This window comes from Glycine soja, chromosome 7 (genome assembly GCF_004193775.1).
Source record: "Glycine soja cultivar W05 chromosome 7, ASM419377v2, whole genome shotgun sequence".
Lineage (NCBI taxonomy): Eukaryota > Viridiplantae > Streptophyta > Magnoliopsida > Fabales > Fabaceae > Glycine > Glycine soja.
Window position 1 is genome coordinate 1,718,976 of NC_041008.1, and position 18,199 is coordinate 1,737,174.

General features: G+C 30.7%; 2 protein-coding genes and 1 long non-coding RNA gene across 7 annotated transcripts; 1 reads left to right on the forward strand and 2 right to left on the reverse strand.

Moving 5' to 3' along the window:
* The first annotated feature begins 5,293 nt into the window (after nucleotides 1-5,293).
* On the forward strand, nucleotides 5,294-6,804 carry LOC114418043. Its single transcript, XM_028383179.1, has 2 exons — nucleotides 5,294-5,712; nucleotides 5,787-6,804. The coding sequence occupies exons 1-2, from the start codon at nucleotides 5,696-5,698 to the stop codon at nucleotides 6,571-6,573; spliced, it is 804 nt and encodes a 267-aa protein (XP_028238980.1). The 5' UTR covers nucleotides 5,294-5,695; the 3' UTR covers nucleotides 6,574-6,804.
* A 1,486-nt stretch (nucleotides 6,805-8,290) lies between these two features.
* LOC114418044 lies at nucleotides 8,291-9,744 on the reverse strand. Its single transcript, XR_003667968.1, has 2 exons — nucleotides 9,510-9,744; nucleotides 8,291-8,888 (listed from the first exon to the last, which is right to left on the reverse strand). It is a non-coding gene; the product is annotated as an uncharacterized LOC114418044 (long non-coding RNA).
* Nucleotides 9,745-11,464: 1,720 nt separating this feature from the next.
* LOC114418045 (galactoside 2-alpha-L-fucosyltransferase-like) lies at nucleotides 11,465-16,351 on the reverse strand. 5 transcript variants are annotated; one of them, XM_028383183.1, is made up of 6 exons: nucleotides 16,160-16,306; nucleotides 15,950-16,071; nucleotides 15,769-15,847; nucleotides 15,621-15,674; nucleotides 15,387-15,470; nucleotides 11,465-13,201 (listed from the first exon to the last, which is right to left on the reverse strand). In XM_028383183.1, exons 3-6 carry the CDS (start codon nucleotides 15,791-15,793, stop codon nucleotides 11,715-11,717), a joined length of 1,650 nt encoding a protein of 549 aa, XP_028238984.1. In that variant the 5' UTR covers nucleotides 15,794-15,847; nucleotides 15,950-16,071; nucleotides 16,160-16,306; the 3' UTR covers nucleotides 11,465-11,714. The 5 variants fall into 5 exon arrangements, with proteins under 5 accessions (XP_028238984.1, XP_028238986.1, XP_028238985.1 ...); XM_028383185.1 differs by having other exon boundaries at nucleotides 15,621-15,671; nucleotides 15,769-15,852; XM_028383184.1 differs by having other exon boundaries at nucleotides 15,769-15,852.
* Between the last annotated feature and the right edge of the window lie 1,848 nt (nucleotides 16,352-18,199).

Here is an 18,199-nt window from a genome sequence, read left to right on the forward strand (position 1 = left end):
TAAATGTTTTTTCCTCAGAGATGGGGATTTGGAGACAAATAGTTGTGTATTACGCAAGTGGATTTGCTTTTGCTCCCCATTAGATGCTCAGTTTTGCATTTAGAGGGAACTTGTATTTCATGGTACAGGTATTTTTGTATTCAACCCCATTTCCTTGTTTTGTAAATTCATTAATTATCCTGAGGGTGCTGATGCTATGAATATAATGAGCTTTGGATACCTTGGGTGATCTGGTGGAACTTTGAGGATTACTGATATTGGTAATAATGATTTGAGGGTGCGGGAACTAATGTTGTCTGGATCATGGAATTTGGTGCATAGGACCAATCTTGTTGAACATCTCCCTGTTGAGTTTTGTGGAAATTATTATAAACGTCTAGGGGGTTTCCATCCATATGATAGAGATATTGGATATTTGTATTCTTTTATTGAAGGCATTTTTGTTGCCAACCTACGAACTAACAAATTTATGCTCATTCCTGGTTATGAGAAATATGATATTAGCCCCTTCCAACTAGAGCTCTCAGCCCCACCTCAAATTTCAGCTGCAGACAATTATTGTAGCACAAGTTATTCTACAAGTAATTGAATTTAAGCTCTTTCAATTTGTTGGTTAGTTATTTGAGCCCATTTTTTAAGTTTGAAATGTTATACTTTATTGCTAAAAAGAGTCTTATGTTAGTGTTGTTTGTCCTGCAGGGAAGACAGAGTAAAACACAATATCCAAGTGATACCTCTGCATCAGACACCTATAGGATAGGATCCAATTCTTATTGTTACTTTTGAATGTTTTTCATCCTATCATCTCGAACAAACCAAAACTCATCTCACCTTGATGTCAAAACAATGTATTTTATTATAATGTCTTTATTATACCTACTTCAATATTCTGCACAATTATACATGTACTCCAATGCTTGCTTATCTAATTAATGCTCTGATACTTGTACTCTGATAGTTATGTTATTCATCTATTAGATGTTTTGGTAATTGCTTATAAAATGCTTGCTTTGATGTTTGTAAAGATGTTTTATCCAAATACTTTTGCTCTGCTATATATGTTTGGCAAACCCCAAGTATCTTATTATACCTTTCCATCTCTAACTAGTTTTTAAACAAACTTTGTAAAATATTTTTAACTCTGATACAATTCATTTTGTCTCTTGAAAAACTCTTTGCTATGGTACAAATGTGAAAAATCAGTTGATAGAAATTAGATCAAAATTACAGAGAGAGAAAATTTCTATTAATAAAAAAAGTGTACAAATGATTCTCAAGACTTTCAAGATGTATGATACTCCTAGAAAAATTTAAATATCCTCTCAAATCACAAGATAAATTCTGCTTATCAATTTTTTTTTATTTATAGACAATAGACAAGATGCATTGTTTCCCTAATTTTCTCAACTTCTAACTAACCAACTAACTAACTCTTTTATTATTCTACTAACTATATGGGTTATCTACCCATACTCCCCCTAATGTTTCACTTTTTTTCAAGATGAATAGTTATGGTAGTTGCAAATAAAGCCCATGTCAGTGTGTTGATTGTTAAAGCATGATGACTAAGCCAACTAAACCGTTGCAGGCCAACTAAACCGTTGCAGAACAAAATTAACTTTCGATACTCTTGGGTCAAACACAAATATGGAGAAAATTTCTCCGTTTTTCTCTAATGCTCTGTTTTCTAAAGGCATTTTTTTGCCATGAAATATAGTAGCATCACTGTTATAGTTGTAATGAGATCTCTTGGCTCCCGTGTGAATTGTACTGTTGCATATGATTTGGAATTCATGAGTTGTAATATGACAACTTTTCTCTTGGTACTCATTGTCGTTAATGGGTTGGGTTGGTTTAGAAGTTGTATTCCCCCTAAAGTTTCACCTTGTTTCCGGGATGAATTGTTACGGCAGTTACAAATGAAGCCCATGTCAGTGTGCTGATTGTTTAAAGCATGATGACTAAGCCAACCAAACAATAATAATTGCTGGACAAAATTAACTTTCAATCCTCTTGGGTCAAACACAAATATGAAAATGATGCCTCCATTTTTCTCTAATGCTTTGTTTTCTAAGGCATTTTTTGCCATGAAACATAGCAACATCATTAATATAATTGTAATCAGATCCCTTGGCTCCCTTGTGAATTGTACTGTTGCATATGATTGCAATTCATGGGTTGTAATATGACAACTTTTCCCTTAGTACTCAATGTCATTAATGGGTTGGTTGGTTTAAAAGTTTCAATTTTTCTCCTTTATTGGTAAGTCTATCTTCATGTTTCTTATTCTTGCAAAAAGTTAATTTAGCAGGCAAACAATGATGAAGGTTAGGTCAACCTATGATAGGCATAGATCTTTTTTTGATGAAGATCTATCCCGCCCTACGAAAGAACATGAATTTGGTGTATTTAGTTGTGGTATCTTAATTAAAGAATTTGAGATATTTGGTTTTGTGGCCATGAAAAATTAGATCTTCACTTGTTCATCCATTATTATCAACCGTTCAATGTTCGTCATGTATTTTCATATGACTAACAACTCCTATCCATTTTGTGCTTGTGCTTCACTAATGACATTTTATTTACTTTTAATTCATCTTTGTCATGACTAGAGCTAAGAAAATGGATTTAGGCCCACTGACCACTCGTGAAACCCACATGATATATGAATATTATTTTTTAAGCCCATTTAAAATACGAGCTTTTTAGCTAGACCGGTTTAACCCGTGGATTTCATGGGTTTACCCATTAGTCCCATAGGCTTTTTTTAATACTACTATACAAAAAAAGTGTGGTGATGAGTGTTTGCTTTTGTAAAAATAATAGTTTTTAGTAAAACTACTCCATGCCTCCCCTAAATCCCTAATACCATTGGGTGGTTGTTGTTATTGTTATGTGAAGTGAATCCTATATTTATTTTCACAATTGTTTTTAAAATGATTTTTTTTAGACAATTCGTAATTGACACTAATATAAACATGACTCTGATCAATATCTTTTTTTTTAGACAATTCATAATTAATTTTAAAATGATTTTAAAATGGGTTAGATTTTTAGATTCTTAAAATTATTTTTTAAAAATTTTGTGCGTGCTAGTTCGCTAAGCCCACGTACTATGCGAGACGGATGAAGGCTTGAAAAAAATGAGCTCATTATAATTGTGTACTTCATGGATGTAAATTTTGCAAGACAAACTTATTGACATGTTCAATTCTAATTATAACTAATCTGTGAATTTTCTCAATCAATATATTTTTTTTAAAAATTTCTCTAATTTTATTTATATTATATATTTGAGTGTGTTACTAACATGTGTTATGTGTGTTGCATAAGTATTTTGTTCTCTCTATTGTTATTTTTCTTTTGTTTTGTGTTTAATTATTTTTTTCTATTCAATAGTTTTATTTTTTTTATGGATTTGTGATTTTTTTTCTTAAGGCTTATAGAGGAATAAAAAATACTCTATTTGTCTTAAAATAAGTGTCACATTTAAAAAAAATAATAATCTTAAAATAAGTATCACTTTTCAATATAATATTAATTACTCTTTTTCACCCATACCTTTAAGATTAGTTTTATAAAAATATTATCGTTTCTCATCTATTAATTAACTTTCCTTCGCTTGTGCAAAACAACTACACTTATTTTGGGACTGATTTAGTAATTTTGACTTATTTTTCAACAAAGTTCATACAATATTAACTAAAAAAAAGAGAAATAAAGTGCTAAATATGAATAAATACCTTTTTTAATATCAAATATGAACAAATACCTAATATGCTAAAAATTGGAAGGATTAAAATTTAATCTTGTGAAAATATTTTGAGGTTGATTGAGATGCCAAAAGTCCTAATTACATAGTTATAAAATAAGACACATTTAATATTGTTATTACATTTTTTTTGCTGAATTAATATTTTTATTATATTATAACGAAGTGAAGAAATAAAAATGATTATTATGAAAGTAATATATATAGTATTTAGTTTGGGTCTCTAAACACCCTGTTGTTGCTAGGGATAGTTTAGGGTAGTATTGTTTATTTTCAAATGAATAAAAACAATTTGGGTCTTAAACATTAAAAAAACTAATGATAAAAACATTTTGCTACTCAATTTCATAACGTTGAAAATACGTTAAAATTCATAATAGAAATACATTAACTAACATTTTTTTACTAATTACTTTTAGCATTTTCCATTTTTTTTAGTTTTTACTCAATCGATTTATTAACAATTTCTTTATTATTTTTAGTTAATTAACCGGTTTAAGATATTTAATGCATGATATTCATAAATATAAATCTTTCTTACAAATATATGACACCAAAAAGAAATTTAAAAATTTATTTATTTTGCTTGTGTTTCATATCTTGAATATGATCACTTATAGTTCCTTGAGTAATAAATATGTTACGTGAAAAAACACTTAACGAAAATAATTAGTGATAAATCACAAGGATGTATTGACTCACGAGAAATATTAGAAACACGTTACTCTTTCGAATACATTAATATTTTTTTATATTTTTCTTGTACCGTCAAGGATATAATAATTAACATTTTATTTTATTTAGTGGATCGGATTTGTTAAATTTTTATTAAAAATATTGATGAGGATATATCATTAAAACATTAAATATTGTGAATTGATCTCTCTTCTTTACCATTTTTTTAGTATTCAAAAAATATTAATAGAATATATATTTTTATTGATTTAATTATTGAAAAATAATTATATATTACCTCAATTCATGTTTATTTTAAATCTATTAAAAATTATAAATCACTAATATAATTAATTTTTAGGAAATTCCAATAAAACATATACCTATTGAGTATAGATACATATCCGAGTAGAAAAAGTAATTAATGGTTTTGATTACTACCAAAATTGTCAGTAGATTTAGAACATTTATCTTTTGGACTAATAAATACTTTCAATGTAATAATTAACAATTAATTATATATATATATTTGAAACAGTTATAATACAATGAATTTCTAAATATTATTATGATAACGGTAGAAAATTTCTTTCCTAAAAGAATTGACAGTATTCTTCTATCATATCGAAGTTTCTAAAAATATTTTCAGTGTCTTACTATAAATGAATGAAAAAAATATGACCGAAACTTTAGGAAATATATAAAAATAACATAAAATAAAAGTCAAGATTTCTCCCTCTAGTACTCTTCCTTATGTCTCATGCTCTATGGTTTAAAGGTTGTCTTTCATTAATTTATATAGAGACCTTTGAATGTGAAACTAGTTTTAAAATATTTGAAGGAAAATGTAACCCACTTAGTGTATATTAAAAAAATTAAAACAATTAGAATCGACTTTCTCCAAAAATTCCTTCTCCCTGCGTCAACAGTGGTTGCCCTCTGGTTTGTGTTGAATGTAAAATTCAGTATTCAGTGGTGTGTTTCTGGATATCTCATACTCCTCACCATCTGTGATGAGCAGCATAAATAATTTATCCGATGATGTGATGGGAGAAATATTCATTCGATTACCATTTAGATCCACAGTGAAGTGCAAGTGTGTGTGCAAACGTTGGTTGGGACTAATTTCAAGTCCTTCTTTTCCAACAGAATTTGTGTCTAGCCAGTACTCTCTTTTCAAGGCCTACTTCACCTTCCTTTCCCCCCACCAACTTATGTTCGGTTTCTTCCCTTCAGATTTGAACTTTAATGCGCAAATCCACAAGGTTCCTTTGTCTCCAGCCATCCTCATAAAAGGAGACGTCTGTGGCTATTCTAACGGTTTATTTTTGTGTTGCAGCAACAGATTCACAAGGGGTTGGGGCTACTTTGTGTATGATCCCTTTACCAAGGAATGTAATCACATACCTCCTTTTCCTGATGCGCATAAGGAAACATGTTTATACGCTGTTGGCTTCCTTTCCCAAATTAACGATTTTGAAGAAGAAGGAAATTCTAATCGCTGCTTTTGGGTGGTGGTTGTGAGATCCTCTATGAGAATGAAATATGAGTTTGAAGTGGAGGTTTTTTATTCGGGGACAAGAACATGGAGACAAATATTGATGAGTTGTGTGGATGGTTTTGCTTTTGCTCCTCATTGGTTTCTCAGTTTTGCATTTGAAGGGTACCTATATTTCATGGGAAGCAGGAGTATTCTTGTGTTGGATCCCATTTTCATGATTTGTACTACCATTGATTACCCTGAAAATGCTGATGCTATGAATATAATGAGCTTTGGGTACCTTGGATGCTCTGGTGGGACTATGAGGATTGCTGATATTGGCAATAATGATTTGAGAGTGTGGGAACTATTGATCCCTGGAACATGGCATTTGGTGCACAGGACCAATCTCAATCTCATGGAACATCTTCCCACCAGGTTCTGCAGTAATTATTGTAAGCGCGTAGGGGGGTTTCATCCCTATGATGGGGACATTGTTTATTTGCATTCCTATGTTGATGGGATTTACGCTATAAACCTGGGGACTAACAAAGTTGTGCCTATTTCTGGTTATGACAAATTTGATATTAGTCCCTTTCAATTGGAGCTCTCTTCAATTCCATTGGCAGACAATGATGGTAAGTAATTGAAAGCTCCCACCTCTAATTTGCTGTTTTGAGCATGTTATTGTACTTTCTTGCAGACAGGAGATAGATTTATGTCACTGTTCTATTAGTAAAGACACACACATCCGAGTGACACCTCTGCACCACAAACTTATTAGGATCCAAACCTATTTGTTATTAAAGAGATTGAATATGTTTAAATATTTCTGCAATAGATATTACATTTCAATCTAATTGATTTTGATTTCATATTTATAGAGTTCATTTTAAGATAATTAATTTGTGATATTCTTACATTTAGATTGTATTTGGTTTTAGAAATTTTATTTTCATTATGTCGGTCTATAAACTTTAATAGTGGACATTATATAGTTTATCGAGCAATATACTAAATTATATAGTTTTCTTCCCTCTCAAATTCTTCATCGTAGTGTCACTCGAAACGGACTTAGTGATGTTATAACACGCTTGATCAAACAATTGCCAGTATGCAGCCGAAAGAAACAACAAAAGATACGAACGAAATTCGGGGACCAGATAGAGCATAAAAAATAAATATGGCCAAGGATGATTATTTGAGAGATTAAAAGCCACGAGCTTTATAGGATTTTAGAAGAAAGCCAAAGGTTTTGGGAGTAGGATTCTAACTCAAGTTAATGTTTTCAGACGTGTTACACTTTCAAGTTTCAACATAAGTAAAAAAAATAAAAAAATAAACAAAAGATTTTGGGTTGTGTAGGGAATGATTTGGAGATTTGATTCCGAGAGATGACGTAGTTTATCGAGCGAGAAAAATAACAGATGAAAATTATGACAAAAATGAAAGAAGATAAATTTATTTGGATATTATAAATAAAGAAAAAAAAAGATATGTGTGTTGTAATTTGTAAACAAAGGAGTTTTCAATAAAAATAAGCAAAACTAAAAACACCAATGCATGTCAATATTTTAGATAGGGTAAAGAATGGAGAAAGTTGAAATATTTAGAAGTTTCATAAGAAGTAATGCTGAGAAAAGTGATTTGAAATTTCCAAAGGTTACAGCGCATTAGATTTCTAATCCAAGAATTGTATAGTAAGTACATTGACATTTAGTTTTTCTAAACACAGTAAAATTTGAGAAAGGAGAATCGTTTTGAAAGATACATGGAAAAATTCCAAACTGACAGAATTTGGTATTCAGGGCATCTCATTCTCGTTCGTGGGAAATTTGAAGTTGTACATGCAATGAAGACTAGTCAGCTGCTCAGTTTAATTCGTTGATAACTCAGTTAAACAAGTTGATTTCTGAGATCTGTAAATACATACATTTGAATTGCTAGAAGTAAGAAGAAACAAATAATCGTTTTAGATCAGTAATTAATCTCCTTAATTCAATAGATACGATGATCGGCTCTAGCACCATTTCACTATCCAATCAACCACTTCAAGGAATTCATAGAAAAAACAAATGCTTGATCAAACATTAATTACATTTTACTTCTGCTTCCCTTTCAGTGTTATTTTTCAGTTGGCAAAGGTAAAAGATAATGGAAAAACACTGACTGATTTGATGGAGGAAAATGCAAGCGCTTTTTAGCTTTTTTATTTTTATCCCGTTTAGAATGTTTGGTCAGCAAACAGCTTCACCTTTCCATACCACATTACACATGTATTATGTTAAGCTAACAAAATAATATTTTGAAAGAACAAATCCCAATCAGATACCATCGCCAAGAGTAACAGAACAACATAATGATTTTAATTGTCATTACCGGCATAATACTCCCCGGGCTATACAATTCTGATTATCATTAAACAAATTTCTGACTTGGAGCAAACATTATCCAATGTTTAGGAATCTGAGTATAACTCACATTACACTTCTTCAACTTGTAATTTTAAATCAAATTTTGGAACAAGAAAGACAAAAGAATGATAACATTTCCCGTGAAAATTGGACTCAATAACAAGTTTATAAATGCGAATAACACTTGCTTGTATAAAGATCTTCCACTAATTTGTGTTTTCCAAGTACTCTAGTCAATATAGGTACCTGATCCTATAAGATGCCGGACTAAAACCAAAAATACAAAAACAAGAACCTGATTCCAATGTGGGGGAACATGGACATTCTAATCATAGTTAATCATCATCACCACCCTTCTTCTTAGACTTACGATATTTTTCCTCAATTTGCTTTGCCTGTAACAAGGCAGTGTCAGCTAACTTCCTGATGTTAGGGATTTGATAATTCTGAGCCAAGTAAACCCCAAAGGCTGTCCCTGCAATGAAAGAGAATGTACTCCTGATTATACCCATTGCAGTTGCTTGAGTGCTTGCTTGCTCTGAAATATCTGGTTTGTAAGTGTCAGTATCAGAAAGAAGCAAATCAGAATCAGGCCGAAGTCATTTGTTTATGTGGTTTCATTCCATCTTCAAACATAGTAGTTGTCATTATCAGGTTCCATCTTTTCAAGGTACACTCCCCTTAATATAAACATTAAACTATTCATTGAACCCAAATGAAGAAACGCATGAAATGTAGCTCAATTTTATTCACTCACACATGGAACAACAGCCTAAATATCTACCTGGACAATAATACATTACATAGATGATGCAGAGAGCAACAAAATTATTAGGTTTCAGTTTCACCTTCTCAAACAGATTACTCTTCCATTTGTACAAACTAAAAAGATTGGAGCAAGAAAATCAAAGGTCAGTCTCAGACAGAATGTTTTCTGTTCACTTGATTCTAATCCCTAAATTACTAGATTCAAAGAAAATTGGGAACGCAAAACTGCAAAAGCATGGTTAGGATGATGAGTTGCTAGTGGCTAATCAATCAATCGTACAGACGAAGTGATCCATCGTTCTCAAAATTTCGAAATAACAAGCTACAAATGATGAATAGAATAACAAATTAAAAATTCCCGTTCAATAGATAAACAGAAAGAGGGAATGAAATATCGTACCGAATCGCTGGAAGCTCAGGATATTGATTTGACTTGGCGAGTTACCGAGCGAAAGAATGGAATGGTTGTACAGTATAGCAATCAAAGAGAAATGAAATTCTGCAAAGCCTAAGACGATGATTCAGAGAAGAAGACCGTAACGGAACAAGGCAGCGCCGCCATTGCCCGTCTCCTATTCTTTACGCTTTTAAACGCGTCGTTTCATCACTATGCTCTTAACTCTTATGGGCCGTTTGGTTTGATAGAAGGAAAATAGGAAAGGGAGGAAAATTTATGTTTTTTTAATCTACAAAATAACTTTTCCTTTTAATTTTTTCTCAAACAGAAAAAAAATATTTCAATGGTCCTGCTTTTTTTCTTTTTTCTCACTTTTTCTTGTATCAAACGTACCGTTAAGTTCATGATTTTTTTTAATGGAATATATATAATATATTTATTTAAATTGTTTTTTTTTCTAATGGCAGTTACTTGAAATTGAAATGAAAAGTTTAACTTTTTTCAGTATTTCCATTTATTACAAAAATAGAGAGGCCTTAATTACAGGAAAGCAATTGAGGATTTAGAATGTTGAAAATCAAACTAAATCATTTTAAACTAATAAATCAACCCAAAAATTGAAAATTGATTGAATAAAAAAAGAAAATAGAAAATACATTTTTTCATTACAGTTTAATTTAGTTTACTATTCACATATAAAATCCTATTATCCTACCTTGAGTCGGGACTCAATTTTGATAATAATACTCGGTGATTTTATATGAATTTGACATTTTTTCTATTTGTTAAATTATGAGATTTACATGACTAATTGATTATAAACCATTTGTAATGTACTTTGTTTTATAAAAGATTTGTAATTGTTCCTATCCTATTACTTTTTTTGGGATAATTAATTACTTTTTTTTAGACGGAAAAAAGCTTATGGAATTTCATTGATAATTAACTGATTGATGAGGTGTTTAAAATTACAAGATGTATAAGTAATATTGATTGATATAAATAACATTAAGTGTGCCTTTTGGAAATAAGAAGCTACCGGATATAAATAATTGATTTGATTGATAATATAATTAATGTGATAAAAAAATATAAAGAAATTGAGTGTTGATGAGGGTGTTTATAATTGCGGATGACTACGTATCATTACCTTCCCGACAAATATATTTCTCAGGCTCACTGGGGTTGTGCTGTAGATTAATAAACAGAACTGATGGTAAATCATCCTTTGAATTGCTAGTACTATTCCATCCTTCTCTAGCATGATCTGGTATGTTTCTATATGCTTTTCATTCCAGAAAGGAGACTTCTCAGGCAATACCCAAGTTGAATTGAGAAATGGCTCGCAAAATAGGCCCTGCTTCTCTTTGTCAAATTTTACAAGCATCACTCGATCAAGTGAGTATAGCATAAAGAAATGTTGCAGCCATGCTAATCATTTGATTCCCCAAACCCTTAGCAGGTGTCCAGATAAGGTACTTACACAATGTAGCTGCAGCACCTTTGTTCTTTGAGCGTACAATTTTAAATTTAGAGACAAAATAATCTTACTCCAAAGTAAAGCACTAAAACATATTTAAGTTAATAACTAATATGTATGTCGATTGATTGATAGCCAAATCAACAAAAGAAAAAATTGTATAGTCATTAAACAATTACAAGTAAATTTGTTTTGAAAGTTGATGTAAAATTTTTTAATGATTTTTTAGATTAACAATTATAAAAAATCAATCGAATATTGAAATGTATGATTTTCACAAATAATAAATAAATAATAAGTAATGTGTATATTTTTTCATCGTGAGATTTTTTTCCAGTGTATTTTGATTTATTTGAAAAGGTAAAAAACAATCATTTTTTCACCATGAGACCTTCATATTAGTAAATATTAATTCCTTTCACATAATGTATCATAAAATGATTAAATCGTTTTATATATTGAGTACATCATTATTTCATGATTAAGAATATGAATCAATTCAAGTCATAACAATTGTACATTACTTAATAGACATAGTTATTTTTTTTACTACAAATGAATATGACTATAGTTATGAATACATAATCGGTCCAACAACATAATATAAATCTTGTTAATTGTAATTGGGCACTATTTGTCTGGGTGCTGCAGGAATTTGTTGAATGAATAACCATGAGCTTTAAGGGCTTTACACAGGTGAAAGATTGACCAAAATGATACAATTGGAACTACATGGAACCGTTAACGGCCGCCAGCTTCACACCAAACCTTAAATCCTTGCACTCCCTCAAATTGGGGAAAGAAGAAACGATATCATTCATGGGCTCTCCGTTGCAGTAATGCTTGGGAGGCATATGAAAGCAAGGCTCTGTTGAGAAATCCCGTTCACAGCGTGGAAAATCGCCGCTATGGTTACCGACTAGCCTGTAGAGAAGCCATGGCTTTAAATTTCCCAATCCTTGAGCAACGTAGCCAAATGTTGAGAGAGAGGTAGTCACCAACACGTCTGATAAACTTAACAGATACATATCCGTCCATGCTTTTAGGTTATGCCCATTATCATTAAACTTTTGCTTCCCTTCATGACTTGGCTGATAAACTTCTATGACTTCCCCACTAACTGTTGCTTTCTTCAGATACATACTCCGTAAATTATCCCCGTACTCTTTATGTAAAGATGCCACAAGAACTGCTTTTACAGTAGTCATGTTTTTTCCAGCAGAAGACACTGAAGTTTTCAAATCCACTTCTGGCAGTATCTTTTGCTGTAATGTGCAGCTTAAAACTAGATTCATGATTGCTTGCTTTGGAGTAGTAGCAGCATTAAATACTCTTATCTGTAAGCCTATCCGTTCACTTGCACTGGCCAAGTGTGCCTGATAGTAACTGCTGATTAGTTCCCATGCATCGTTGGAAGGGTGAAACAGGTAGCGACCCAAATGGTGGAAAATAATGTCTCTCTCTGGGAACATGTTGGCAATCTCCAAGTTGAAAAATGGGTTCATGAACATAGATGGGACATAGTATTGATCAGACCGCAGAATCAACATAGGGATCTTCCGGAGAAGATCTTGACTATGATCACAGTGAAAATATTTCTCAGGGTTTTCGAAGCTGAATTGTAGATTAATAAACAGAACAGATGGTAAACCCTTCTTTGAATTGCTAGCCCTATCCTTGTCTAGCATGGTCTGATATGTTTCGGTATTGTGTTCATTCCAAGAACTAAAGGGGGACTTCTGCGGCAATATCCAAGTTGAATTCAGAAATGGCTCGCAAAATAGGCCATGCTTGTCTTTATTAAATTTTACAAGCAGCACTCGATCAGTGAGGATGGCATAAAGAAATGTTGCAGCTATGCTAATCATTTGATTCCCCAAACCATTGGCAGTATTCCAGATAATGTACTTACATTTGGTAGCAGCACCATTGTTCTTGGAGCTTACAATCTTTTTCATGCTTTTGTCGTAATCTCTAGTATTTGGTCCGCACCTTCTATGAATTTCTTCGTATTTACGTAGTTTAGATATCAAATATGGAGAAGGTTTATGAGGAGAAGCTTTGCGGTACAAATGGGACTGCATCCTACTTTTGCATGATGCTTCATCAAATCCAGAAGTTAACAGTCCCCCAAGCAGTTTGTCATTGTCATCAAGATTAACAGGTTCTGTGGTTGACACATTTGTTGAACTTGCCAGTGAAGCGTTTTTCGAGCCTGCGGATTTAATAAAAGAAGATATCATAGATTAGTTAGCAAGTACAGGAAGAAATGACCTAAAGAGGTACTCTCCAGTTCTGAGTTTCTGTTCATAGTATCGAACGTGTATGGGTGTTATGTTACAATTCAATTTGTGAGGAAATTATATTAATCAAAGGATCAAATGCTAATAACTAACAACCATATGAGTGCTTTTTAAAAGAGATATGATAAATGTACACTTCTTACAAATCATTTATATATACAGTACTAATTTATGTGTTTATTTTTTTTATCATATCATTTATTATATTTTAATTTTTTTTTCTCTTCTCACACTTTTGTCTCCTCTCTGTTTGTTATAAGATTTGTTATGCAAGTATATATCATTTATCATATGTTAAAAGAGTCATCAATCACACTCACTATATAAATGCAGAAAACAATTTTTTCATGACTGAAAAATAATTGATCTTGAATAAACTATTGGGCAATTTAATTATAGCCCTTAAACTTATAATTGTCGATCAAATTGTTCATTGAAATTAAAAAAAAAAGACAAATGTTAATCAAAAAGAAATTTTTGATTGAGATGTGCAAAAAAAAATATTTTTTTTTATAATTTTTACAATAAATATTTTTTTCTTTAATATATTTTCTCAACAAATATCCAAAGGACATTAATTACCAATATTTAAAAAAAAATAAAAATAAATCATAAAAGTGTAAATCATTAATCAACTTAATTACTCTATTTATTATTAATTGATGTCATTTAACATAGACAACAAGATATGATTGTCATATTAAAAACTTAACTGACAACTAATTTTGCTTACATCCAAAGTTGTCACATCCAGTATGTATGAAAATCATAAAAAAAAAAGGTTGTTGGAATAATAAGATTTAATTATTATTTTAATCCCTAAATTTGGAGGAGTCTATTTTTTAATTCATGAAATTTTAAAATATTTTTTTAGTACTTAGAATTTTGATAATATGCTTTTTTTAGTTCTTGACACATTAAATTGATACTTTATGATGATTTTTAACATTGTGTGGCATTTTTAAGTACTATGAAAGTTTTAAAATGTAAATTCAAGCAATTAAAAAATAAAAATTAATTTATGAAAACTAAAAATTGTCACAAATTCAAGCATTTTGTGGATATTAATTTATTATACTAGAGACTAAAAAGAGTAATTTGTCAAAATTCAAGAAAAAAAAAATTTAGGTACTAAAAGAAGCACACATCTCAAATTCAAAAACTAAAACAATAATTAAACCTATTTAAAACTAATTTTGATATCAAAGATTAATTTTTATACTTATTTTAAAATTTGTTAAAATTAATTTGAGAAAAAAATGATTTGATTTTTCAAATTAAGTCATAATAATGGTTCATTTTGAATTTTGTATTTTAAAATTGTTGTAAAAGTGTAAAAAAATTACCACAAAATACTAAAAATTGATATAAAATGTCAATTAAGGACTAAAAAATATTTTTTTAAAAATCAGGAACTAAAAACTCACACATCCTAATTTCAGGACTAAACGAATACTAATTAATTTTTCTCTCTACTTGTTTTTTTTTCTTGCCTCAATAATTTTTTTATTAAATGTGGTAGAAAAGGCTAAGTGACACTTTATTATTAATTATATATGTTTAACACAACTTGATTTTAAGTTTTAGTATGATAGTATTTTCGCAAAATGTGAGTCAAAGTACTAATGAAAATATTTGGACAAAAAAAACAAGGATGTAAGGAAGGTTTTTTTTTATTCTACTAATATTTTGATGTTTTTTATCATGTGACGTGTCAACCACATATACGTGTGTCTAATTATTGTCATTCATATGCTCAATATGTCATTTCATTCTTTTAACGGTCTTGATTTAATAAGGGAAAAACTAAGATGAATAATAATTTACTATTGAAAATTGGTTCGCGATGTTTTTTTTTTAAAAAAAATTTAACGAGTAATTAATTTGATTACTCTGAAAAAAGGACTAATTAATTTGACTCAGTATTAATTTACAATTTAACGAATTATATAAATTAATTAATGTATAATATGACTAATCATTTTAGTATTTTAGAAACTAGTTTGAGCTACCATTAAAGGGACTAGAATGGTAAAAAAACGGAATAAATAAATTTTGGAAACAAAAATAAGGAGAAAATAGCAGAATGACACATACCAGCATATGCTGCTGTGATATTCTCAGATCTTCCTTCAGTAGCGAAATTATTTTGGGATCTCTCTTGCAGGTCCTTAACTCCACCTAGTTCAATTAATTAAGAAACAAATTGACACGGCAATAATGGAAGTTTTGAATGGAAATCAGTAAGAAAAACGCATGCGTATAACGTGTTATATATATTTTGGCTTGTTCCTCCCAATTCAAATCCATGAGTTGTAAAGTTTGCCCCACCATTCAGCAACTCAGCAGTTACGTTCCGATCTGTTCCTCTTTCTACTTTGCCTTCTGAAATGGAAGGAATCATCAGTTAGAAAAACTCATGCCTATATACTATTCGTAATCGTATAGAATTAAAGTATATCATGAATACAATGCCCACCTATTTCTGATGCAGTACTATTCATAGTTCTAGCTCTTTCTTCTACAGTGCTACCGTTTTGAATATTGCCCGGCAACACCTTAACTTTGCCAAGTCCATTATTACGGAAGTAGAGTGAGTTTTAGTCCAGAACAAAAGAATACAACAGTTATATAAACGAAAAAGAAAAACTGTTACGTACCACCGACACGGTATCATTGTGTCTTGTTCTTAAGTGAGTCTCAATCTCATCATCCGATGTAGTATTGTGGACTCTTCCTCCCAACGGAAAACCATTGTTTGTAACGTTTTGAGCCGATGATTCTGTTAACCCCTCATAAAAAATAGCGAAACTTGAGTTTCGATAGATTGAAGAAACTATGAAAGCAACAGGAAATGATATGAAAAGTACAACAAAGAATAATGTTGTAAATCTCTTGGGATTAATCTCCATCTTTTCTGCTGTGGCTTGAAAGATTTCCATGATTAGCTAGCTAGCTATTACGTCAGTAGTGATCAAATTATCGCTTTAAAACTGCGAAAACAATATTCAAGGGAAAGGGAAATTAAGCAAAGGGTACAAGACAAGAAGTTGCAGGCCTATCCCATTAACTTTGTTTATATATACTCAATTTTCTTGTGACACTTTTTTAGTTTTTCTCTTATTTTTTAGGCTAATCAGTAAAGGGGTAAGGTGAAAGGAGTAATATCATGTGGGCCAGCCCCTGATGGTCCAGCCATCAAGTGGGCCTTATTACAATGACGTTACCTTCTTTTTGTCCAAAGAACGTACACCATGCATGACGTTACTTAAAAGATTAATTAATTAATGATCACATGCATACCATTTTCTTAATTAATATATAATTACTCGTATTTTATCACATCTTTATCTTTATATAATTCAAGTCCAAATTTATAGTAAATAGATGCTTCTAAATATATAAATTATATTATTATAATTAAATTCATAATAAATAATTTTGAGACAAAATGATAATAGTTCCTTTATTTGTTGTGTACGGGAGTTAGTAAATGGAGAAGCTAAGATTGTTTAGCTTTTGTTGATTTTGCTTAAAATTATATGTGAGGAGATACGGATGAGATAGTTTTGCAACTCAAATCACCTAATACCTCAAAATTATAAACATAAAACACTTAAATTAAAGAATAAATAGATTATCTCGCATGTATAATTATTTTTTTTCCCGAATGTTCTCTCAAAATTTTATAAACTGTATTAGTAATGTTCTATTTGTGTGTGGTGGGGGACCAGATTTTAAACTACCTATTAAAGCATTTTTAATAGGTATGTTTACATTTTGATCTTTCATGTAGGATTTTATTTTGTTAAGATGTATTGTTTGAACAAGAGTATTGATCTTTATGGTAGAAATCTGTTCTTCTATAAAAAAAAAAAAGTAAGATTAACATGTGGATCCAAAAAAATATTTTAATATTTCTTTTCATAAAACTATAAAATAATTAATTAATTTTAATTATTTTAAAATAAATTATAAATAAATATTAAAATGTGAATCTATGGTTAGACTTATAAAAAAATAATTTAAGATTATAAAATTTAATTTGGAAAAAAAAATTAAAATAATCTCTAAAATATATGACATTGAATATACCAAAAAAAAAAAATCTTGTATTAGATAATGACCTTAAAGTTAGTAGATGTTTCCCGCAAAGCACTTGTCGGCAGATTCCCCTTTCCATGATTTCTTGTCCAGTCTCGCGAATGCCTATTATTCAGAAATAATTAGTCAAGAGGTCAATTGCTTGATTGGCCTCTGAAAAACCATGCATCCAACTAATGGCCCCATCATTTGTGCAAAATGGGAATTTCTGTTAAGAATGGAGAAGCACTTATACCTTGGTAAACAACCTCTACAAATGGCTGTTGAATAATCAGACTCGACATTCATGCATGTGTAAAGCCAAACTAGTTAAGGCATGAAAAATATACTCCAGATCAACTCTGCTTAAGTTATGGAACAATCTCCTACTTTAGTTGAGAATTTCTGAATAATTAATATCTAATAATAATTCTTTCAATTCGTAACCTATTTGCTTGACACCTTTATCTCAACACGCTACCACCCAATCTGATTGAGCGCTGGCTTCCACGATATAGCGTCATTTGGACTTATGGCTCTAAAGGGCCCATGAAAAGGACGAAACAATTTAATAGCTTTGAGAATATTAAGTTTATGGCATATGTATGCATGTGAAACCAAATGAATTTATTTCCGCTTGTGGTTCTTAGCTTTGGAATTGAAATTAAATCAATTCATTTCGTGAAGTCCACACGGCATCAAATGCAAACAAAGCAAAATGTTACACAACCACGTGCGTATATTGGCATTATAAAATTAAAGTTGGTAAGCAAGTGGGAGCATATGGCTCCAAACTTTGCCCAAATTAACGTGTGGTGTAGAATTGT